This window comes from Lepidochelys kempii, chromosome 2, assembly GCF_965140285.1.
Source record: "Lepidochelys kempii isolate rLepKem1 chromosome 2, rLepKem1.hap1, whole genome shotgun sequence".
Classification (NCBI taxonomy): domain Eukaryota; kingdom Metazoa; phylum Chordata; order Testudines; family Cheloniidae; genus Lepidochelys; species Lepidochelys kempii.
The window spans coordinates 178,158,071-178,184,262 of record NC_136381.1 but is presented as its reverse complement, the minus strand read 5'-3'; the positions used below and the strand labels follow the sequence as shown (position 1 = coordinate 178,184,262).

At 39.9% G+C, this 26,192-nt stretch overlaps 1 protein-coding gene across 7 annotated transcripts in view; it reads left to right on the top strand.

Annotated features, from left to right (window-relative positions):
- SUGCT (succinyl-CoA:glutarate-CoA transferase) overlaps positions 1 to 26,192 on the top strand; it is a 492,696-nt gene that overhangs the window by 250,718 nt on the left and 215,786 nt on the right. The window contains exon 13 of one of the 7 annotated variants that reach the window (XM_073332840.2): positions 3,911 to 5,069. The exons of the other annotated variants lie outside the window; for them this stretch is intronic. Coding sequence (XP_073188941.2) covers positions 3,911 to 3,940 — 30 coding nt within the window. The 3' untranslated portion in view covers positions 3,941 to 5,069. Of the gene's footprint in view, positions 1 to 3,910; positions 5,070 to 26,192 lie in introns of those variants that run through there. 7 annotated transcript variants of the gene reach the window in all.

The following is a 26,192-nucleotide window of genomic DNA, read 5'->3' as shown; positions in this document are numbered from 1 at the left end:
GGACCATGTTTTGAATCACTTCAGTGGTTAATATTTACTGAAACAGTTTTGCAGTCCACTAAGGGTTATTCAAGTCAAGTGAAATTATATTCTTGTCTATAATACTGCAGAGAATTTGTTACATAAAACGGTTCCTGCGACTGAAAAACAGTTCATGAAGGCCTTTAGGTTATACAGTGTTTCTGGAAGTAATTTCTAGTAGACAAGTGAAAGAGAGGAATTAAATTTTGCATTTATCTCTTTAAGTATTGGACCTGGTTGGAAATTTTCCAAAGGAATGTTTTTCCAGAAAAAGCAAAGCATTTTGTGAGAACATGTTGCCTTTAAAAAAATTGTTTTGAAGTGAAAATTGGAGAAAATGCCCCACATCTTTCAATATGATTGAAACATTCCATTTAGACAATTTTCAAAATGAAATGTTTCAATTTCCATTTCAAAATGACTTTTCATTTCAATTTTTAACACTAGGAAGTATGATATCAACAGTTGAAATCCAAATGAACACTTTTAATTTTGTCAAAATGAAACATGTTGATTGACCAAAAATGCAATTTTTTCCAGAATGTTTGTGGAAAAATTTGAATTTTTTGTTTTCTTTCTGTTCTGAAACCAAAGAGATTTCAGAATTATAAAACTCCCCTTGAGACAAAATTATGGTTCCTGCCCACTCTAGGACAGTGGCTACTGTACCCCTTTTCAGACTACTGTACCCTTTTTGGGAGTCTGATTTGTCTTGTGTACCCCAAATTTAACTTCACTAAAAATTACTTGCTTACAAAGTCAGACATAAAAATACAAAAGTGTCACAGCATGCTGTTACTGAAAAGTGTGTGCGCGTGTATGTTAGTAATACATATGCCTACATGTGTTATGAAGAGCAATCCCTTCTATTATAGACTCCCATTTTATGAAGATCATAAATTTCCTGAACTGGCTTTGAAATTAAAGAGGGAGCCTGCAAGGACGTTTTCAAAAAGTTGCATTATGGGTTCTCAGTTCAGGAGCCTAGTGAGAAGCTTCTCACTGACCTTTTCAAAACTTCAGTTGTCTTTCTTCACTATGCTCCAGCATTAGCAGTTCACGACACAGCTTTTTCAAAGCCCTTTGGTTGGTTTCTCTCTTTAGAGAGGTTGCACACTGGTTCACTAATCCTGGAGCTCAGTGAAGTGATGCCAGTCAGTTTCAAAGAGTCTGTACTTAAGGTCCTGTAATCTTGGAATGCACTGAAGGCCATGCCATTGAGCTTTCAAGGAACAGTGTTTGCTGGTGTGTAATTTCTTTGAAGTTCCTAACAGCATGTTAATCTGACTGGCATTTTCATTCTTGGATACAGTGCAAATTTGGAGTCGTAACTGAGCTGAAATTACCCCAAGAATTTCAGTTTATCAAAGTTTGGTGAATATGGGTTTCATTATACGTAATAATACACATCCTTAAATTATTACATTGTAATCCCATCACATTTTGCAAGGTAAGTGGGGTTGTCCTTGGTCTGTCTTCTAAGGTATATCTAAGTGCTTGGAGGAGTTGGTGCTGGTGATTCTGTACGTGGCATTCTTCCCACAAAGTCTGTACTGAACCAGTGCCGCTGCCTAATGGTGGTAGACACTGTGCTGCCGGATGCAGTCATTTGCTTGTATTATACATTCATAGTTGCATGCACTTTCGGTTACTAAAGATCCTGAGGCAGTTTTTAATAATAATAGTAGTAGCGTCCTGATCAAATTTGAGCTTGAGAACTAATATTTTGCCAACTTAAATTCCCTCAGCAGTTTCAGTTGAAGAGAGTATTTTTCTTCACTTGTTGTGTACTCTTTCCCCTAAAAGTTGTGGAAAGTAATATGTACATTGCTTATCAGCCTAAGAAGGTTTTTGATCTTTAGGTAAAGAAGAACCTCTATCTTTCATTTTCAAAATATCACAATGAAGTAGACATGTATCCAAACTGAATTAAGTGAAGTTAGGATAGAAAGAGTTTGCACAGATATCAAAGGCAAAAGCTTTGGACGCTCAAAGCCAATTTTCAATATATGATTTCAGGTAACTGTAGTTGAGTTTTGACTTGTTTTTGAATTTCTTAATTTCAGTGTCAGACTGTGTCCAGGAATTTCCTGTGAAGGAAGATAGCCTGGGCTTCTTCTCTGGGAAAAAGGGCTGGTCTGCACACAGTTTTTGTACTCCTTTAACTAAATCGGTTTGAAACTGGAGTAATTAAAGTTTTACAACCCCCTAATGTGGATGGCATTATACTGATATAATGGTGTTTATACTGGTATAGCTTATTCCTGTAAATTTAGGAAAATAAGATATACTGGTGATAAGGGATCTTTATAGAGGCATAGCTGCATCCACGCTAGGGAACGTACTGCTTTACCTGTTCTGTTTTTAAAAAAAAAAAAAAACACATCCCTAACCCAAATAATAGTACAATAACTCTGTGGACAAGGCTATAGTGTGTTTCTACTGTCCAGCTGCCTTTTCTGGGTTTTTCAGCTGAGCCCTGAAAATCACAAAAGAGATATGAATCTCATTTAAAAAAGCCAAACACTTGATCAGCGATTAAAGAGTCCTTCGGGATGCCCCAGGTGAGTTTCCGATGTTTAGGGCAGTGCTAGAGGTGCACTGAAGCTCACACTGGGGACACTTTGCTAGGTGTTTGTCGTTTCATACATACCTGTGCTATGTGTAATGGCCCATAAAAGGGGATATTCCCATAATTCACAAATAGCCTTAGGAAGAGGATGGCAAACAAAAACCGACCAGTAATAGCACTAGAAAGGGAACTCTTGGGCAACATGAGAGAGAGAAGATGCAAAGGTGATATTTCAGGAGTTTTGACCCTAGCTCAACAGTGGAAAAAGAGACAGACACATGAGCATGGCAAAAAATGGAGGCTGTAATGTTGTTAACTTAACCTAACTCCTGAAGGTCCAAAGCAGGATTGCAACAGTTACCGGGTTGAAGACATTACAGTGTGGATCCCAATTTGGTTGCCAGGTATCAAGAAAAAAAAAAAGGAGTGGGACCAGCTCTTAGCCACCTCAGCCAGCTAAAAGGGGCTAAAAGCTAAATTTCCCCCCTCACTGTTATCTCACCCAAAATTTGAAGGACTAGACAAGGGATGCTGCAAGCTGTGCAAAACATTGATGATTACACCCAACTTGCAATGCAAAGGCCCAGGCTCAGTGCCTGTCCATCCCTCTGCAGGAGTTTGGGCCCCCCAAAACTGACCCTTATTAACATGCAATCCATACTAGGAACCTTCTGTATTTGTGACCAGCCCTTATTGATTATTAGGTCTTGTTCCTTTTTCATTGTTACATGCCCTTTTCCTAGGTACCGTTAATGTGACTATACACTTAAATTTTTGCAGTGTGTTGGTCCTGTAACTTGACACTCAATAATATATCTAGCCATTAAGTTAAAGACTGATTTCTAGAACTGCCTTTTTTTTTTTATAGGCTCCCACCTACCCAGTAATTAGTCTGTTAGAAATAGCATCATTTATAAATATTCTTAATACTAATCAAATCAGTATGACATTCAGCATCTCTTCTATGGAAGTTTAAAATACTTGGAAATCAATATAACAATCCTTCATGTCCTTATCCCCTAAATATGCTGTCCCACCATTTTAAAAATTAAAATGTGATCAACTAAATGTAGCCATTATAACTGAAATGAAATCAAAGGAAAAAATGAGAAGCAATTTTTAAATCAAGTAAATGTGTGGATATATCCCATATGACAAAACTTTGCAAAAATAACTGCAAATTGCTGGTTCTTTGAGAAATATTTGCTGTCACAAAATTTTTCTTCTTTTCAGTTCTGTCAGTTCTCTCGTTGTAGTAGAACTAAACGCAAACACTCTCACTCTCACTGCACACGCTTTCTCTCTCTCTCATTATAGACGACTGATGGAAAAATAAACACCAAATAAGAGCATCTGGAGATGGTTTATTTCTTTACAAGTTGACTGGAAGACAATGTTGAAACAGACACTGCTGTCGTTTCACAATACAGGAAATTTGGAAAAGGTGTCACAGCTGTTTTAAATAACTTCATTTTGAGCATGCCAGTCATGTGGGCATGAGCCTTCACTTCTTCACTAGGAGCAGAGGAGGAACTCATCCTGCAATAAGTGTAACTTAATTGAAATCAATGAATTTCCACCAATTTGGCCCCTTAAAGGCAAAAATCAGTGCCATGGCCTAACTCAGCAGGGTATTTAAGCGTCTTCCTGACTTTAAGCAACTAAGTAGCCCCATTAAAGTCAATGGGACTACTCATGTACTTAAGTATGAAATGGGGCCTATAATTGATTATATACTTCTTAATATTAAATAGTAAAATATGTGTGTGTGTGTAAGTGATCTAGGCATTTAAAAAAAACCCAATAACACTGAGAGGTAGAATGATTCAGTGAAAGGCCTGATTGGTAGCCTTGGGAACCAAAGTCTCCTATTTAACCTAAACAGAACAGTTATGGTACCTCACAGGAAGCAGCAATGCAATGTTGTCCAAACTGTTTTGCCAAAGTGCTTCAAATCTAGCCTGGGAGGACATGCTTTAGGCTTGGATGAATAATTCAGTCCCCTGCCAGTTTACTCCATGTCATTCTGCTGAGACACCATCAGATTTGCCAGTTATGCAGGTGGTTAGTGTAAACCTGGTCACTAGGGGTTGAGCTGAGACCACCAACTCTTTCTCATTAATTTTGATGGTAATAGCTTTGGTCACTACTGATCAGGGCAGGGTTACAATAGATGACAACAGAATTAAATATGTGATAGTATGTGATAAATCCATTCTTTTAAGGAAGTATAATATACTGTTTATCTAAACTTTTGTCAAGTATTGTACCTGAATCCATATAATAAGACATATTGCACAATTTGTATAAGAGGTCTGGGATTTTATTAACTAAAAAAATTGAATTTAAACCTGTAATGTATTCATTTACTTCATCACTGGAAAGATATTTGAGAACTATTTCAGCACTTTAGGGTGCAACCACAGCATCCCAGCCTGTATGAGTTTGGAGTCAATAAAAGACCACATTTGCATTATTATCTCTGAAAAGATGCAAAGGTTTATAGAAAATGTGTTGTAACCTGATGTGATCATCTCTGCAGTTATGATAGAGATTGACAGATATTTTAGACATTATTCATGCTGAGAAATGTCTATCTTTTAAAATTTCAGCATGCTAACTTAAAGGAAATGCTGTATTTTCCCCCAAAGCCGCTATGTCCCCTTTGCTTGAAATCTCTTGCTAGTTTGTTGTGTGTGGAAAACACACATCTTCTTCCCTCTATTTAGTGGCTCCACATAGGAGAGGGCTGCAATATGGCAGTTATTTCAGCTAAGCGGTAACTCCACCCCTTTTTTTTTCTGGTGCTGGCCTTATTGCAGCCATTTGTCAAGGAAATGAAATGCTAAATGTATCTACATTGAGCTAAAAGCACCTGTAGTGGCCAAACCAAAGGAGCATTTTGCTGATATATATGTCCCAAAATCAACTTGGTGAGTGTGTCATGTAAGTCCCTCCAACAGATCAACTTTTCTTCATTGCTGCCAAGATATGCATTTATTTGTGCTGCTTACCGAGGTCTTCCCCATCTGTCTGATAGGAGAATGTAGCAATGGCATTAGTCAAGATGAAATTCTGTTACTGTTGCGGATTTTTAATACCTTATTATGTTCAATGTCTCAACTTTATTTTTCATTACAAAGTTGTGTTTAGTCATTTTAAAATTAGCTGAGAACCAAGACAGGAAGTTCAGTGTTTTGGAAATTTGTGTTAATTTATAGCTCAGAATATATGTATTAGTAATATTACTACACAGATGATGCATACATATAATTCTTAATACAGATTTATGCTACAGGTCTGGTCGATTGATAATATCAATAAAGAAGTGTACTTAATTGTGTAAAATAATTACTAATTATGTACATAGTAATATACTTGATTGTGAAGTGCTTTGAGATCAACTTATGAAAAATACTATATAAGAACTAGGTATTAGTATTAAAAAGAGTATGAATACACACTTAATCACTGGGCCATCATTGTGTGCGGGGTAAATAACATGGTTTTAAAGTATTTGCAATTATTTATTTGATAGATTCAGGCTCCACTTAACTAATACATATTTAGGAACCTTTAATTTTTTTATTCTAAGTATACTGTACTGTTATGTCAAGATGGGTCTAATGTCCATCTATTACATTTAATATAATCAAAATGACCAACAAATAATTTTTATATGTAGTAAAAGAAAGAAAGCAGCAGTTAATATAACTTTTTCTATACCAATTAGCAAGGAGTAGATTTTTAGTAACAATTCAACTGGTTGGACACTTCAGATTAAGTTTAAACTATTTTAGTAACAGTAAGCAGCAGGAGAAGAAAAATATAGTTTATATCCATTTTATAGGCAAAGAGCTGTAGACGGTTTGGGCTAAGTTGCTTTCTTCACAAGGTTCATACTTTTATTACTGTAACAGAGTGGCTGGCAGACTTTGCAGAGGGATCGAGGGCTTGTCGAGTCGTTTGAAAAAGTGCAGGGAAATTACATCTGAGTCACAGTGGCAGATGCATCTTGTTAACTCCAACCTGGGTATAAAAGGGGTTGGAACAGAAGAGGCAGGGGAAACTAGAAGCTGGGATAGAGGCGGTCTTGCGGGGAAAACTCTTGGAACGGCCAATCTTGCGGGGAGAAAGTTTAGACTTTGGTATATGTTCTCTTGTTTTTGAGTTACCAGCAGAGCCAAATGCCAAGGAAAAGGTAAGTATGGCAATATACAATTTATGTATGTTTTGTTCAGAACATGTTAGAAACTCCACCTGCGTACAATTACTTTGTGTTTTCATTAGGGCTGTCAAGCGATTAAAAATTTATCGTGATTAATCGTGCAATTAAAAAAATTAATTGTGATTAATCGTACTGTTAAACAATAATATAATACCATTTATTTAAATATTTTTGGATGTTTTCTACATTTTCAAATATATTGATTTCAATTACAACACGAAATACAATGTGTACAGTGTTCGTGTTATATTTATTTTTGATTACAAATATTGCACTGTAAAAGCAAAACAATGTAAAATTTTAGAACCTATAAGTCCACTCAGTCCTACCTCAGCCAATCGCTCTGACAAATAAGTTTGGTTACAATTTTCAGGAGATAATGCTGCCCACGTCTTGTTTACAATGTCACCTGAAAGTGAGAACAGGCATTCGCATTGCACTGTTCTGGCTGACATCGCAAGATATTTACGTGCCAGATGTGCTAAAGATTCATATGTTCCTTCATGCTTCAGCCACCATTCCAAAGGACATGCGTCCATGCTGATGACGGGTTCTGCTCGATAACGATCCAAAGCAGAGCGGACCAACACATGTTCATTTTCATTATCTGAGTCAGATGCCACAAGCAGAAGGTTGATTTTCTTTTTTTGGTGGTTCAGGTTCTGTAGTTTCTGCATTCGAATGTGGCTCTTTTAAGTCATGTGAAAGCATTCTCCACACCTCGTCCCTCTCAGATATTGGAAGGCACTTCAGATTCTTAAACCTTGGGTCGAGTGCTGTAGCTATCTTTAGAAATTGGTACCTTCTTTGTGTTTTATCAAATCCGCTGTGAAAGTGTTATTAAAACAAACATGTGCCGGGTCATCATCCGAGACTGCTAGAACATGAAATGTATGGCAAAATGTGGGTAAAACAGAACAGGAGACATACAGTTCTTCTCTAAGAAGTTCAGTCTCTCATTTAATTGAGTGCAGTTATGTAACCAAAAAAAAAAAATCTACATTTGTATGTTACACTTTCATGATAAAGAGATTGCAATACAGTAATTGTATGAGGTGAATTGAAAAATATGATTTCTTTTGTTTGTCATTTTTACTGTGCAAATATTTGTAATAAAAATAATAATATAAAATGAGCGCTTTATGCTTTGTATTCTGTGTTGTAATAGAAATCAATATATTTGAAAATGTAGAAAAACATCTAAAATATTTAATAAATTTCAATCGGTATTCTATTGTTTAACAGTGCGATTAATTACGATTAATTTTTTTAATCACAGTTAATTTTTTTGAGTTAATCGCATGAGTTAATGACCATTAATCAACAGCCCTAGTTTTCATAAACGGAACAGCTCCAAGGTCTTGAACCTGCAAGGTGCTGAGCACTCTGATCTCAATCCCTCAAAGCACTTAAGCATGTGCTTATCCCGAGAAGTCCCAATTCCATTGACTACAATGGGATTACTTACACTCTTGTTATTTTGTAGTACTCTAGGTGTAAAAGATTTGCCCATTTTATAAGGTTTTTTTGTTCCATTAAGAGCAAAAGGAAGTGTGTATGGAAAAGGAAAGTGATATTATGTAAGTGGAATGTCATTGGCTTATTTCCTTCCGCCTTAAAGCCATATTCCATATCCTCTGCTTCAAGGTTTTTCACAACTCTACCGTGCCTACAACTCTGTTCTCATTTCTTCCTCCATCCTTTCTCCTTATGTACTCCCTTGAAGCCTCTCTCCCTACAATCCTTGCTGTCTTCTCCCAGCCTTTGCTTCACATCTTCTTTCCCATTGCATCTATCTACCTTATCTAATTTGTGTAATCTCTGACTATATAAGAATTGCTATTATCATTATTATGGTATTTTTAATGGAGCCATCATCATAGTGCCTTGGCATATATGGACACAAAAAGGAAGCTTACAAGAAGTGGAAACTTGGACAGATGACTAGGGAGGAGTATAAATATATTGCTTGAGCATGCAAGGGTGTAATTAGGAATGCTAAAGCACAATTAGGGTTGCAGCTAGCAAGGGATGTGAAGGGTAACAAGAAGGGTTTCTACAGGTATGTTAGCAACAAGAAGGTGGTCAGGGGAAGTGTGGGACACTTACTGAATTTGGGAGGCAATGTAGTGAAAGATGATGTGGAAAAACCTGAAGTACTCAGTGCTTTTTTTGCCTCGGTCTTCACAGACAAGGTCAGTGCCCAGACTGCTACGCTGGGCAGCACAGTGTATGGGGAGGAGATGAGCAGCCCTCCGTGGTGAAAGAATGGGTTAAGGACTATTTAGAAAAGCTGGACATGCACAGGTCCATGGGCCTGGATCTGATGCATCTGAGGGTGCTGAGGGAGTTGGCTGATGTGATTGCAGAGCCATTGGCCATTATCTTTGAAAACTCGTGGCGATCGGTGGAGGTCCCAGACGATTGGAAAAAGGCAAATATAGTGCCCATCTTTAAAAAAGGGAAGAAGGAGAATCTGGGGAACTACAGACCTGTCAGCCTCACCTCAGTCCCTGGAAAAAACATGGAGCAGGCCCTCAAGGAATCCATTTTGAAGCACTTGGAGGAGAGGAAGGTGATCAGGAGCAATCCACATGGATTCACCAAGGGCAAGTCATGCCTGATCAACCTGATTGCCTTCTATGATGAGATAACTGGCTCTGTGGATATGGGGAAAGTGGTGGATATGATATATCTTGACTTTAGCAAAGTTTTGATACGGTATCCCACAGTATTCTTGTCAGCAAGTTAAAAAAGTATGGATTGGATGAATGGACTATAAAGTGGATAGAAAGCTGACTAGATCATTGGGCTCAATGGGTGGTGATCAATGGCTCGATGTCTAATTGGCAACTGGTATCAAGCGGAATGTCCCAGTGGTCAGTCCTGGTGCCGGTTTTGTTCAACATCTTCATTAATGATATGGCTGATGGGATGGATTGCACCCTCAGCAAGTTTGCGGATGACACTAAGTTGGGGGAGGTAGATATAATGGAGGGTAGGGACAGGGTCCAGAGTGACCTAGACATATTGGAGGATTGGGACAAAATAAATCTGATGAGGTTCAACAAGGACAAGTGCAGAGTCCTGCACTTAGGATGGAAGAATCCCATGCACTGCTACAGACTGGGGACCGAGTGGCTAAGCAGCAGTTCCGCAGAAAAGGGCCTGGTGATTACAGAGGACGAGAAGCTTGATATGAGTCAACTGTGTGCCCTTGTTACCAAGAAGGCTAATGGCATATTGGGCTGTATAAGTAGGAGCATTGCCAGCAGATTGAGGGAAGTGATTATTCCCCTCTATTCGGCACTGGTGAGGCCACATCTGGAGTATTGCATTCAGTTTTGGGCTCCCCCCACTACAGAAAGGATGTGGAAAAATTGGAAAGAGTCGAGCAGAGGGCAACAAAAATGATTAGGGGGCTGGAGCACATGACTTATGAGGAGAGGCTGAGGGAACTGGGATTATTTAGTCTGCAGAAGAGAAGAACGAGGGGGAATTTGATAGCAACTTTCAACTACCTGAAGGGGGGTTCTAAAGAGAATGGAGCTAGGCTGTTCTCAGTGGTGTCAGATAACAGAACAAGGAGCAATGGTCTTAAGTTGCATTGGAGGAGATCTAGGTTGGATATTAGGAAAAACTATTTCACTAGGAGGGTGGTGAAGCACTGGAATGGATTACCTAGGGAAGTGGTGGAATCTCCATCCTTAGAGGTTTTAAGGCCTGCCTTGAGAGAGCCCTGGCTGGGATGATTTAGTTGGTGTTGGTCCTGCTTTGAGCAGGGGGTTGGACTAGATGACCTCCTGAGGTCTCATCCAACCCTAATCTTCTATGATTCTATGGATGCTTTTTCCACTTCCCATGCTTCATTTTTCTGTGTCTTCTTTTCAATTCCGCTCTTTCAGTGAAACTTTCTGTTGACAATGGCTGGGTGTTAATCTCTAGATGCATTAAGATCTCAACATGGTGCCTAAACTGTGGTCACATGTTCTGAATTCAGCTGAGGTAGATTTAAACTCTTTGGAACAAGGAATGAGTTTTCCTACATACTATTTTTAAAATGGCATATACCTCTACATCACTTTATAACTAATAATAATATCAATCATGTCAGTTATGAGATATTCTGGGGCAAAAATTGGGGATTGGTCCTGCTTTGAGCAGGGGGTTGGACTAGATGACCTCCTGAGGTCCCTTCCAACCCTGATATTCTATGATATTCTATATACATCAATGCTAAGAAATGACTCCATGATGCAGTGTGGGTTCTAGCAGTTATATCATGCTGATTACTACAGAACTGTTTGAAATTATGCGTTTTCATGCAGTATATGTTGTGATGAGAATCTGCTTATGCACCTTTGAATTAATTCATGCAGTGTTGCCTGGAATATATGACACTGTCTGTAGAAACAGTATACATAAGGAATGTTGTATGTTTCAAAGGGTACAAGCTTGTGATGATTGACAAAGCAGTGCAGCTCATCTGTATAGCAAGACAGACATTCCGAGCCCTGGGCTTTGGCAGGACACAAACAATGGTGAAAACTGAGGCCATCAGTGGGCGTAGGGGTGGAGGGGAAGGATTATAAATATTTCAAACAGTTTAGAGGCACACGTGAGCTGAAATGTCAGGAGGTCAGTTTTTATTTATTTCTGCTTTCTGCTGCCATTCTTGCCTATTTCTACAGTGGATGGTTCCTTGCACAAACATCTGGGATCAGGTTGCCAGCACCTGCAGCACGTGGAGAGAGAGAGAGAGAGGTTTCTCTGACTATAAGACTTATTTTAAAATGCATAACTTAAATAGCTATTGGTAGAAAAAAAGAATCATTTTAAAATGTGTTGTCCCCTCTCCCCCATAAAGTGGATAATATAGATATTTTTTGTTTGCAGTATCCAAACGTTATTTTAAAAAAATCGGGGCTACAACACACAGACTGCAAGTGCACTTTTCATGATTTAAACCTGGAAGAGTGTACAGTACATCTGTTTAACATCTTTTAGTTTCAAGAATTCTGCCTTGAAAATGTTCTGTCCCATAAAAGGTTATGTTAGGATTTTCAGATGCAAACTGGAAAAGGTTAATGTACTAGTGGATCCTCTTTTTTTAACCCATATGCGGCTGCTGGCCCATCATTGTGTTTTGCCAGGTGTTTTAAGAAGGAGTCTTTGCTGATGAAAAGAAATATGAGTTTGTCAATATTCAAGCACACTGGAAAATAACTTTTTCAAGATGTAGCTGAAGATCCCTAAGTAGGCATTAGACAACTTGTTTGTAATTACCAAGTGACGATAAAATCACCCAATGTATGGCTAAATCTTTATTTCCTATATATGCTTCTCTCCATTACACAGGTTTTATGTTGATGCAATTCTATTGTCTTCACTGGAGTTTTACTGGTATAGCCGAGTGGAGAAACAGGCCCTTTTACTGCTTCCTGTTCAACACAGTTGGCAATATCTGCACACAAGAAGCCCAGGACTAGTTGTAGAAGTTATGTGGGTGAATCATAAGCTGCATTGGCAGAGCTGTGCTAGGAAACCTTTACTATGCTAGGGAGCAATTTCCATAGCTTTAGAAAATGTGTTCAGTCTCTACATTAGGGCCTGAGGCCAAGCACCATTACTTCCCATTGAAGTTAAAGGGACATGAGGGGTCTCAGCTCCTCTCAGGAGTTACCCAGACCCTTGCAAGACCAGGCCATTAGTGAGCACAAAAAGTGACCCATTTAACAGTCGAAGGAAGATTCTGTGGTTCAAGCAGTAGATAGGAGGTCTGGAGTTTGGGTTTCAATGCCAGTGTAATGAGTCATCTCTTAGCCTGATGCAGGGGTGCTGGAACAATTTGTATAGCGGGGGTGCTGAGAGCCATTGAATCAAACTGTAAACCCTGTATATGATGGGAACCACTTCAAGCCACGGGCTATTGCTACACCCCCTGCACCCCTAATTTGAGCCTGAGCCTGATCATTGGTGCTGAGTCTGATGAGTCATCCTGGAGCCTGAAACCTGAGAGCTCCATGTCAATCAACCAGGACTCAGCCCATTCACAGGCAAAGGTCTAACTGGTGACCCAAAGGCCAGGGATATTGGCTCCCAATGAGAGCAGCCACTCTAGTCTGCTCAATGTTGCAACCTCATTGGGACAGACTGCACATGCTTTTGCCTTGTTCCAAGCCTGCTCTTGGTTCCTGATTCCTGCTTTGCCCTTGGCTCTGGTCCCCAGCCCAACAACTGGGCATGACTGCCACTGCTCCAAACACCAGGTTTGACTGCTGCTGCTTCAACCATGATTTAGTTGAAGGATGATTTAGTTGGGGATTGGTCCTACTTTGAGCAGGGAGTTGGACTAGATGATCTCCTGAAGTCCCTTCCAACCCAGATATTCTATGATTCTATGAACCACTAGGCATGACTATCCGCTTGTCAGTTTCTGACAGCCTGCTTCTTCCACAGATTTTCTGACTGACCTTTGGCAAGTCATTTAACCTCATTGTGTCTCATTTTTCTTATTTGTAAAATATGGTTAATCATATTTACCTATATGGCAGGTGTGATGCAAACTTTAATTCACTGTATGTGCAAAGCAGTTTATGATCCTAGGTTGGAGATTGCTATAGAGATAAATACTATTATTAATTTATATATAAGTATTTTGTTGTTTTTTTAAAAAAGCACAGAGCCTACCTAAGAAACAACAGTAATTTTTCCTTAATTCAAGTAGTTTGATGCCATGCATACAGCAGACGAATCACAAAAAAGTGTTCTGCTGCATGGCCTTTAGTGAGTGGGTGTGTGAAAGAAGAAGAGATAGCATTTCCTTCAGAGACATAAACACCCTCTGACACAGACTAGGGAAGAATCTGTGTTGCAGAAGGCTTGCTGCAAGGGATTTTCCACATGTATTTTATTATTCTGAAGCTGATGGTGGTGACAAGTTGCACATTAAGTAACTGTCTCTTAAAAAAATTACTTTTTAAATTATCTCTGTAGGAAAAGTGATGTAATACTGGGTTACTTGGGTAAACAAAGTCATCTGACTACAGAATACATTACCATCATATATGAAACTCGCTCCCTTCTGCCCCTTCACTTCAGACATATGGCTCTATGGTGATTACCTGCATATTTAGGGACAAGTGTGTTCAGATTCACTAAGTTAGTAGCCAACAGTTTTCACTGGGGAAATAAGTTTAGTCAACTGTTAGTAATTTGGTTTTGAAAATATCTGCAAAGTCCTCAAACGCATAAGACACAGTGAAACATATGGTCCTAATCAACCCATTAAGAAGGAGACATGGTCTATTTTCCATTAGGGATGGTGCTTACAACAAATAAGTAAATACAGCTGAAGTTTACACATGTATTCTAATTTTACTATAGTGTGTGCATGTAGCACCCATATATATTTAGGTGTATTCCCAGTGGATCATGATGATTGGGAGGAGAGATAGCTCAGTGGTTTGATCATTGGCCTGCTAAACCTAGAGTTGTGAGTTCAATCCTTGAGGGGGCCATTTAGGGGGCAAAAATTGGGGATTGGTCCTGCTTTGAGCAGGGGGTTCGACTAGATGACTTCCTAAGGTCCTTTCCAACCCTGATATTCTATGATTGCTATAAAATAAAACAAGCTGACTGAGCAAGTCAATTGGTGTAAAAACAGGAAAAAATTACATATTAAAAAAAAAAAGAAACCTTTCTTGTTGGGTTTTTCCTTATTATTCAGATGCTAGAGCTCATAAACCTAAATTGGCAGCATGTAATTGGACAAAGGAATGTGGTGGAACCCTCTTGTAATGATGTTTGTTTTTTAACATAACTTTGCTCTGAGCAGAGTGGTTCAGAATAGGAGCAATTGCAAGTTGCACGTTGCGGTGCATTGTAACAATTCTGGACAGTTATTCCACTCGACTTGAAGTGGGGTTTTATTATGTAAGTTTGCAGTTGGGCAAATCCAGGATCCTGCACCTGGCTTAACTAGTTATATGGGATACAAAGCTGATATACAGTGGGAGCCACATTGTAGCGGCTACTTCTTCCCAGTAAATGAAGTAGGCTCTCTGAGCCCTTATGGAAGCACACCCAGGAGGATCAGTACAAGTGGACCCATGGTTTGGTGGATACTTGGGCCCTGCCTCTCCCTCAACATGCCCATATCCTGCCTCTTTCTGCCTCCTGCGTGCTGCTGTTCAGGGAGCTTGCATGTAACACACCTGGAGCGTGCATTCCCTGCACTGCTTCTTGCATTTTCTTGAAGGGCCTGTTAACGCTCACACTTTTTATAAAGTTGAACACATGCCCCTCCCCCCCACTTTCCATCATCATAATGATAGATCTAGGTGTATATGGTGCTTGTAGGGAGTTCACAGATTCTGCAATGCCATGCTTAGGGGACTAACTGCATTCACAGCCTTTCACAAGTAGGTCACACACCAAGGATTGAAAGTTATAATTACCTCAAGGCCTTCTGATTCCTTATTGCATTTATCCGAAGTGTTTTTGTCTAGTATCTTTGGCAGTTGTTACAATTCTTGCACGTTTTTCTGCACATTCCTCATGATAAATCTCTTCTGTTTTCCTCTTGCTCTTGCTGTGTTGTCAGCACAAATCACCTTTCAAAAAAGAGCCACTATCTTGTTGTTCATGGTTGTGTTTTAACAAGTGAGAGGCCACTAGTTGTTAAAATAAATGTGCTGTTATAGGCCCCTGTTCAGGAAAGCATCCCTATTCAGCAACAGCACTTAGGCATGTGCATAACTTCAGTGTGACTTTAAGCATGTGCTTAAATGCTTTCCTGAATAGGGATGGATTTAAGTTTTCCTGAATCAGGGCTAGATTTTTGACATGTTGTCAGTTACAGAACCCAATGCAAAGGTGAGGTGTTTACCAAACATTCCAGAAAGTGTGAAAACCAAAGAGGTGAATTTTCGGGGGTGGGGGCAAGTAACTTGTGTTGTATTAGGTCAGGGTGTGACCGTGATAGGAATGGGTTTTACCATTGTATACAGTGAGTAGATTCCGCTCATCAGAATCAAGTGCATTATTATGATTGTAACAATTATATAACAGCAAAAAGACTCTTTCTGGTCAGAGTGCATGGTGTGCTAGGTCAAATAAAGCTTAGCTTCTCATCTTCTGGGTAAGTTGGAGCTTGGACTAAGTGAGTGGGGTAGACAGGAGGAGAGAAGAATTACCATCAGTCTCAGATATACAATAGTGTCTGGTTTTATAGGCATATCCTTGAAATCCAGGAGACTGGTATTTTGGTTAGGCAGTAAAATGTCCATATCATGTATAGACTTAGCCAAGATGTACATTTTGAAAAAAACATAATTATATTGGAGTTTAAAGGAGTCTTTAAAAAAAAAAAAGATGAATGTTCAGATTTTCAAAGGTGAAGAATGCATACAAATCCACAGTTGAGGTCAATGGAAGCTGCCAGTGTTCGGCACCTTTAAAAATCAGGCCTGAAGTGTTTAGCAAAGGTCTAATCAGGAAAGGTTAAAAGAGATGGACATGTTCAGATAAAAGATAACCTAAGGAAGTAAAGGAGGACAAAGCATATCAGTAGCATTTTGTCACCTCTGAATGCAGTCTCTCGTTTTCATGTGATTCACACATAGATCCCAAATGTAGAGAAGTTATCAAGACACAAGATCATCTTGCAAAAAATGAAGTTGCCATCAGAATCTGCTCTGAGGCTTTTGATCCACAGTGGGGTAGGCTGGACATAGAAAGGAAGGAAAGGCCTTTTTTAATGTCACTGATAAATCAGAGAGGGGTCTGATCCAAATCAAGTTCTCTAACTTAAAATACTTTCCTGTAAAATTGAAAAATTGTAACAAATTTTCAAAAATTTGTTAACATGAAATCAAGACAAGATTATAATACCCCTTGAAGGAAGCTTTCAAGAGGAATTATAAAAGTAAATCACAGTGCTTTATTTATTCTCCATTATCTAAAGACTGTAGATAACCATCTCCTTTGCTACACTGTAACCTTCTATAATGTGTTGGATTTAAGTCTGTAGTTTTAAAAGTGGTTTCTGTCTTCTTCAGTTTCTTGATGTGGCAAAGGCTGGGAGAATTTTTCGGTGAACTTGGGCATAGTTTCAGGCAAATGTGGGCCAACTTCCAAGCAAACTAGGTCAGACAGATGATTCTCAGTTTGAAACCATGCAAAGCTTCAGTGATTTAACATGGTCTCAACACGAAACTTGGCAGTTTCAGTGGGGGTTTTTCGCTTTGCATTTTTGAGTTTGCTCAAACCTGAAACTCAAAGCAAAATTCAAGGAATGCAAAATACTGGGTGAAAAAAAATTATAGCAAACCCCTGGGAATAAAAATAACCAACTTTCACTCAGTTTTCCATTACACCTTATTATTTTGTAAAGAAAGTGCAGATGGTATGAGGGTGAGCCAGGAATGTTATCCAATAAAGAATTCCACCTTCTCCATCTCCTGTCCTGGAGTGAATGAAAGAGGAGCATGATTAAATGGCTGTGGAATGTGACAGAATTTGTTACAATTTTCTGTCTATCCCTTCACATTGTCCACTTTCGTAAGTCAGCCAATGCCTAAACCAGCTGACAAGGCTGTCTTCTGTTGGATTGGCACTGAAAACTGGCATTTGGCTAGTATATCACATGATGCTGCAGTGAGACTCCTGCCCAGATGGAAACGTTCAAATCATTGTTCATCTCTCATGGTCAGACTGCATCATGGGGGTTTGCCTGTTTCTTCTGTTTTTTGCCTCATCAGCATGGCTAAATGATTCCAAGTGTAGCAAGATAATTAACTATAACCTAGAACTTCACTCTAATGTATAGACCTACTATCTATGCCATCTTTTGCAATAGTCTCTTTTTACAGGAAGTAGAGAGGGAGGAGAACATCTCATTCTCAGTAGGGTTGCCAGCCCTCCAGGATTGTCATGTGATGAAGTCTCCAGGAATACATCCAACCAAAATTGGCAACCCTAATTCTCAGTCATGGCCTAGCTACCCATTGACTTTGCTTTCCACTACTTTTTTTTGTCATTCCTGCTTTTCTTCTTCAGTCCATCAAAGTTGTATTATTCACTGACATCAGGGAACTGAAATTTCTTGGAAATGTTGATTTCAGCCCATCCTTACCCCGTTGTGCCTAACTAGATTGAGTATAAATGAGGAATTTCTACCCCTATATATTATTTTTTGTTATTCTGTATCTGATAATTGTCTTTGTTCTTCCATCTCTCCTTAGCAATATGGACAGATTAATAGTACATGCCCTTTTTTTATTGCGCCAGTTTGCCTGGGTGATACTGACATCTAACAGATTAGGCATGGACCTAGCAGTCTGAAAACATGGATTCTAATTCTGGAAGACAAGTTTCTAGTTTTGACATTTGTTTGCAGGTCAAGGTAAACCTCAGAGTTTACCTCATCTTGCTAATATGTGTTAATACTACAGCTGCCTTGTCTTCACCAGGATTTTGCCTCAGGTTAGTTACTACGTGTTAGCTAACATGAGCTAAGAACATACCTTTGTTCCTAGTGAACACAAGACCCAGCCTGTAGTTTTCCCCATCTGTAGGATGAAGTTAACATTAGTTACTTCATAACACAATGATTTTGTAAAGTGCTACATAAGTAGCAAGTATGATTAAGAACAGTCAGTGGTAGAGGGGAAAGAACCCTGGACCTCATGGTTCATGCTAAATGTGTCAGAACATCTGATTATTGAGGGTACCATTATCCCCTTCTCCTCATCCTCCTCTTGCAGGCCCCTTTTCAGTATAGTGAATTTTGGCAAGAAAATAGCATTTCCTTTTTTATTAAATATCCAGAAAGTGAAAAATATTTTGTTCAAAACTTAATTGAAAAATATCACTCTATCAACATATTGGTCCAATTTTATGGACGAGGCCCATGGTAGAGCACGAAACTGGAGTAGCATTCATGTTTGCTCATTTCTATTACTTCCTATGCTAAGTTTTAACTAGTGTGACTTTTTAAAGCCAAGTTAAAGGTATAATCCTGTAAATAAAGGTTCATAATGGAAATGCTGAGAAATCCTAGAATCCAGTGGTGAAAAATATTCATTTAATAATAAATCTATATGAGATATTTGTGTTGATGATTTCTGAGTAGCAGTAACAGCTGACTTTATGTGGATGGCTGCATTAGACATGTAATGCCAAACATATCACTGCATAATTTTGTAATGAACAGATATGGAACTGTAGCAAGAAAATTCATGAAACTTACAGATGTATTGTCTGTACCAGGGCTATTTTAGAGAGGACTAAGACTTCAGCATATATTTATAACTAATAGCTGACCATTTATAGAGTAGGCAAAAGCACAAATATTTTAAACGGTGAGATGGTGTGCTTTCCACTCTTTGTAGATGTGGGGTGTAGAAAGCCTATGCAATAATGATTTTCACTTTGTATTTTACTAATCCTAGCATGCCTTAAACTTCTAGGGTGACATTTACCACATTTTCTTGTGTTTTAGGAAGTAGGGATGAATGTACTTCGTTTGAGCACTTAATTAGTAGCAAAACTGCTGTTGGAATGCTTTGTAATATCAAATAGTGATCCAGCTGAAAGAGGAGGAAAAATTGCAGATAAACATGAATAAATAAGGAAGTGATTAGATTATATGAAAATTGTTTAGAGTCTGGCGGAATTTACTGTAATCTGCTAATGGCAGCAAGTACAGTGTAATTGTGCATGCCAAACAAGGAGACTGGACATGTAAGGGAGGGAGTTTTCTGTGCTTGTTACCATTTGTGATTTTCTAAAAGCTATCCATATGTGTCCACTCGGTCTGGACTCATAGGGAAGTTGGTCTCTGGCCAGATGCTCCATCTCTTTGAGCTAACACCTCTCTATAGAGCTCTAATGCTCCCCTGAAGAGCACTTTTTTTTAAACTCTCCAATTTAGATTTGGCAGTTGAAGCATGATGGCGATTGAATGTTTTGAGAACCAGCAATAAATAAAGCTTTAAAACTTCCATTGTTTTGTCTCTCAGTTGCTCTGCTATGCAGTTGCATAAGCATCCGTAAGCTAAAGTAGTGGAAATCAGATTGGATTACATCTGCTAAGGTCACATATTGGTTAAGATTTCTTTCCGCCCCCCTCTAAAGTTCCAGTTTATCCTCATTTGTATCATAAATAGAGAAATATAAAGGAGGGGTGCTCTGTTTTATGAAACAATGTCCAACAAGGAATTGGTTGAGTTAAGAATGTAAAGTTTGGCTAATCTGAGTAGCATATTTGTAATGAAACATGATTTCTCTTGTGTTTTTTTTTCTTATCCCTATAAATACTATGTAATCCTCTTCTCTTCCCCTACCCTGACAGCCTGTTGTTGTGTCTCTGCCTGCTAAGTGTCTGATCCAGCAAAGCATATAGGGCCTTCCAAGCTGTGCAAGCCCCAGTAGGCCCTGGGGACTGTGCTCTGTGGCTGGCCAGCCAATCCAGGTGAAAGGTCATTTTGCTGTGGAAGACAAGGCAAAGGAGGGCTTTGTGCTGGCAGAGTATTCTGCAACTGCTGGGAGTTGAGGAGGCAGTGAAGGGGAGTTAATAAAAAAGAGCCTCTTGCCTCGACAACAGCACAGTTACCCACACTCCATTTCTGCTCCATCTGCCTTCAATACCAAACATTGAAATTGAAGTGTCCATGGGATTTACTAGTGCACCACTTGGCTGTGAATGGGGGAAGGTGGGTCTGATCTACCTGAAGTGCTGGGAATATTATAACATGCAAACAAACTCACCACCAACAAAACAATAATGTTGGTGTGTGGCCAAAGGGAGTTCTGCCTTTCCTGACAATGAGGAGTACTGCAGGAAACTGCCTTCCCCCATTACTATTGTGTGGTTTGGGAGTATTTTTCCTTTCTCCTGGGCTTTTGTGTATATGTGTGTCTCTATTTATATTTGTGCTGAAGCTCATTGCTGTTCCTCTGTTATCTGGCCTCCAAATCTGAGCCATCGGCCTGGAAAATACTTCCATCTTCTGGCTATGGTCTCTTTAAAAATGGTTCCTAGGTGATTGGCTGTCAGCCACCAACCAAATATAAAGGCTCACAGTTTTAAGACTTCTAATTATTTTATTTTTTTACTTTTGGGTGTAGTTCACATCTAGTACATAGCTATCTAGAGGCCCCAAATTGCCCATGTATCTGTTAGAATGCTCAAAACTGCAGGCACAAAAATGGAGGCCTAGTTAAGGCCTGCCTAAAAATCAGGTCATGCAACTGCCCTTGCAAAGCAGGAAGCATATCAGCTTTGCAACTGCTAAGTAATCGAATTATTTTAAGGGCATGTCCAGAATCTATTATCTGCATCTCAGTGCAAAGGATTAAAAAAAAACCCAAATACCCCAAACTCCCCCAAACAAACAAAAAACGCACCCTAAAAATAATTTGAAAATTATGTTTTATTAGATTCATACCCAGCATCAAAACTGAGAAGCATTGTATTTCAGGTTTCCTCTTCCTTGGTATGTTCTAATAATTGTTCATGTCCCAAAGAATAAGTCTTAAGTATTAATATTTTATTATGATTAAAAGTTTGGCTCCCTATCCAAAGTATTTGTATTAGCTAAGTTTTGTGAAATTTCCAGCTCAGTTTTACATTGGTTTTCTTGTAAAGTTTTTGACCTTTCCTACTTTTGATTGAGCCATAGCAGCCATTCTTCTGGTATTCTGGGAATTCTATTTCTAGTCCTGGGTGGAAGCAAGAAATGCAGAGGTGTGGAAAACAAAATCATCATACTATTTCTGAATCTCCAAAAATAGCTGGGATCAAGTTTTGGGTGAAAGTTTTTTCTTTAAGGAATCTTAGATTCTGCTTCATTCTAAATATTGTTTGGAGTTAGAGTACTGTGGTATTGCAGGGAGATGCAACATGCAAATTGACTGATAGGAAGAGAAAGCTGTGCTTGTGTTGTTGAACTCCCCCAGAGATTTTGCATATGGATGGCGGCTTTAAGTTGTGGTTGGGGCACCAAAGAGCCCACTTGGCAGAAGCTGCTTCTGATGAAGAGATGAGCTGAGGTGGAGCATCCTCTGAGTGCCTTGCTGTGTGCCTTCCCTGTCCAATGCTTCACTTTACGCCTATGCTAGATAGTTGCCTACCCTCTGGTGGAGGAAGGTCAGTGTTTTCATTGTACTACCTCTTATCCTTTTCTGCCCGCACAAACCCTGGAGCATTCAGATCCCTTTATGCAGCTATATATTATATCATAGAATAAAACTATATTCAATGATAAATACTGAAATTCTTTCCTAAGGTATCAATTGTGCACCATGCTGCTTGCTTTTCAGATTAGTAACGTTCTCTTTAGACATGTTTGTGTCAGATGCAAACTTGCCCATAGTGATACGTGCCTTTCACATCTGTAGGCTGGACTAGAACTTCAGTAACACTACTAAGGGTGACAGAAAATCACGTGAAAGCTGCAGCTAGTTTAGCATGGTGCATCTTGTTGCTGATAAAGATACTAGAGATGGGTACGATATAAGAACCTGGATAGATAGTTGTGGAACACCATTAAGACATGGACTCAGTCTCTTGTGTTCTGTATTTAAGAAGTAAATGAAAGTGAGGAGACTATAAACATCCCCACTGTTTTTTTTAAAAAAAACTTCCCCCTAATAATTTCCTGCACTTTATGTATCCCATAAGATTCTCTTCTGCATGTGGGAGGAACTGAGTTAATGATTCAGTCCAGGACAAGCAATTAATTTTTTTTATTTGGGTGCTTACACTTTCCTAAGATGGATGAATGGATGGTGGCTTCATTAAACAGAATAAGATGGTAAAAGTGAAGAGAACTGTCCCCACTTTTCCCCCCCAGAAAGCCCCTGTTTAAATCATTTGTACTCTATGCTCGTAAATAATAAGTTATTCTTAGAACCCTAAGGCTGCTGGGTAAAAACTGCAAATCTTGGTAGAATTAGTTATAATATAGAGCCCTAGTAATGGGGTAGTACAGACTGGAAAGTGAAACATTTAAACAACCCATTAGCCATTTTTTCTCTTGAAGTCAGAAAAAAAAGCTTGTCAGTCATAAACAAAAATGTGTTAAGAATATTTTCACCATCTCAGATAGATTTTTAGCAGTTAACAGTGGCTTTCCTTTAACTCTTTAGAGACTGAAGATATAAACATCCTCCTAAACATTCTCACTGCAGGGGATGGTCCATAAATTCAGTAGTGATGAGTTCTTCAGTCCCCACTCTGGGGTAGGCAGAGTCAGATGTTTTTGTTTGGTTAGGCTGACTTTCCTCCCAGTGCAGAGCCCCTTCAGAATTTTTTTTGCCTCCAAAGGTATAGCAGGCTCAGAGTTGGATCCTCCGTAGACGGTCCATAACCTGATTCATTTTTTCCTAGGTCTTTTCCGCCCCCTCAGCTCTCCATTTTTTAGTGTGGGGTTACTGGCTTTTTAAGGCTCATTAAAATTTACCTCATGGAATGCTGGGTAATTGTGGGGACCATTACCTAGCGCTTCCCCCAAATTAAGCCCCCGATGATGGCTGAAAAAGCAAAAGAGAAGGTTCTGTACCCTGTGCTCAGTTGGCTTGGCCAAGTGTATCAAAGGGGAAATCTGTTCCTTTTGCTCCCCCAACCTTGGTGCAACTGCAGTTAAAAGCAGGCCTCTGGCCTGCGCCAATAGGACAGAGCAGCTGCAGACGAGCAAGAGGCTCAGAAAGGCAAGGCACTGAACCAGGCGCTTAGGACATTGGGAATTCAATCCATGGCCACTGACATGGACTGGCACCATCGCTAGATGTGCCACCCCAGGAGGGTGAACCATGGGGTCCTTGGGAACTCCAGTCAGTAGAACTGGTGCAGGGGAAAACCTCAGGGACTCTGGCCACCTTCTCTCCACCAGCTAAAGCCCCACAACAGGAGCTGTGCAAGTTGCTGGGGACCTCCCCTCCCTGCCAGTAGGCAAGCTGTGGTCAGGACAATCCTGTATTTCTCGGGAGTCCTGAGAACCACCAGCTGTCCAGAGACAACAGTTTCCCGCCAATGCCCCTCTTTCCTTTGTATCAGGGTCATGGTGGACATTTTGGAGCCAGGATCCCGTGTTCCACAGGTAACCATTTTACCCCAGACTCCTGGCACTGCCTCCTCAGCAGCCATTTTATAGTCCCCACAGTGGCATCCAATGAAAAAAATGAGGCACAGGAAAAAATTACATAGAGGTTATTCTCATCCACTTCCCCCTCCTCCTTTCCAGAGCCAAAGCAGGGGAAAAAAGGTCGAAAAGTGCCAGGACAGATTCCCAAGGAGTCACAGGAGAGAGAGCTTATCTGAAGAGTTATTCCCCTCTTTCTCTTCTTCCTCTGTCTATGATCTGATCAGACCTTGCAAAAGACATAAGAGTAGAAAGCACAAGCATAGGCGTGCCCACTCAGATTCTTATTACTCTGAATCTTTCTGTCTGTCTCTCCTGGTAGTCCTCCCTCTAAGTGGAGTAAGGGTCACAAGCACAGACATAAAGCAAACAGCTCCTGTAAGTCTAGAGACTCCTCCTTGGATCAGGGTAAACTTTCAGCATCTCAGGCAGAGGAAACCCAAAAAGATCCCCAGGAGCTCTTGTTCCCTGCACAGTTTTTTCAAATCTATTCAGAGAAAGGCAGTTACTTTCTTGGGTATCTCCCCTGGGCATTTGGCTGTAAAGGATGAAAAGGAGAATGAGAAGGAGATCAAGGAGTCAGAAAACACATAACAATATTTTCCTCCTGGCTCTAAACCTGACCCTTACATTCTCATCCTGAATGCCCAGTTTAGGACCACAAAGATGCAATGTGAAAGCCCAATGGAGGCAAAGCATCAGATCAAAAGAGCCAAAACCTTCTATAAAATCCACCAATCAAAAGCATTCTTGTCTGCTTTACCTGAAATGGATGCAATCATGTCAAGAACGCTATCTTCTTGACTGAAGGGGACTTCCTTCCCAAAGATATCTCTAGACAGAAGGGTGGAACCAGCTCTCTGCAGGGGCTATGAAATGGCTTCAGCATCCCTCAGAGCTTCAGCAATAGCCACTTTTTTTGCCAGAGCAGTATGGCTTATCTTGAGCCCCTGCTCTCTGACATCCCTGAAAAGATAGAGTGAAGGGAGTTGGGGCTTTGGGGCCTCTTTAAAGACAATTTCCCTAATATCTCTTCTAGTTTCAGATGCCTTGATCAATGCTTTCAGATTCTCCCCAGATTGATGGCATCCAAAACAGTAGCTAAAAGACTTCTATGGCTACGGACATGGAAGGCAGATTTTTTCACAGTACAGGTTTCGGTAGCAAACTTGAGAGAGAAACTTTTTGGGGAGCCAATAGGAAAAGCTTCTTCCAAAGCACAGGACAAAACCAAAAAGTCTCTCTTCACTGGTAATGATCACAAAACTCTAAAGAGAGTTTTTAAGCTATCTTTCCACCCGAGACAGTCCTTTCAGGGTTATGGAACCTGATATAGATGTGATAGGAGAGACAACAGATTCTTTAAGAGTAGAAGGGGTAAAGTCAGGTCCAATAAACCAAGGGGTAACTTCTACTCCAGGAATGCCCCTAAGAGCAATCAATGACTACCATCTTCCTGCCAACATTTCCTGGGGAGGCCTCTCCTGTCTCTTTTTGTTCCCACCTGGTTTGTCACCACTATAAACAAATGGGTGAGAGACATCATTTCCAAACTATGCCATAGAATTTAAAAGGATCCCCCACTCTAGATTTCTCCCCTCTCCCTCAAGCCACACAAGAGGAAGGCTATATTCTGGCAAATCAATCACCTTATCCAAATTGGGGTGAGAGAGCCTGTTCCAGACCAGGCTTATATTCCATACTTTTCCTGGTTCTGAAGAAATTGGGGTGGATAGGATGCTACTGGATTTAAAGACTCTCAACAAGCTCATCCACTTCCACAGGTTCAAAATGATGACTGCTCACTCCACCATAGTGTCTATCACCCAGGGGGATTTCCTAACCTCTGTGGATCTAAAGGAGGTGTTTCTCCATATTTCCATCCTTCCTGCCACAGATGGTTCCCGAGGTTTGCATATGGCGCTTGGCATATGCTGTACAAAGCCTTTATTTTTGATATTGCCACTGCTCCCAAGGTATTCACAAAGTTTCTGGGGGTTATAGTGGCATCCCTTTGTCAAAAAAGGGGAACATCTATACCCTTCTCTTGACAACATCCTGGTAAGAGACCCTTCCCCACAGAAGACAGTCAGGGACACACAACTGACAACACACACCCTTCAGCAACATGGGTTTATAATCAATCTGGAGGAAAGCCAGATTGTCCCCACACAGACAACAGAACACCTGGGGTTTGGCTGGACACCGCACTCCACAGGGCCTT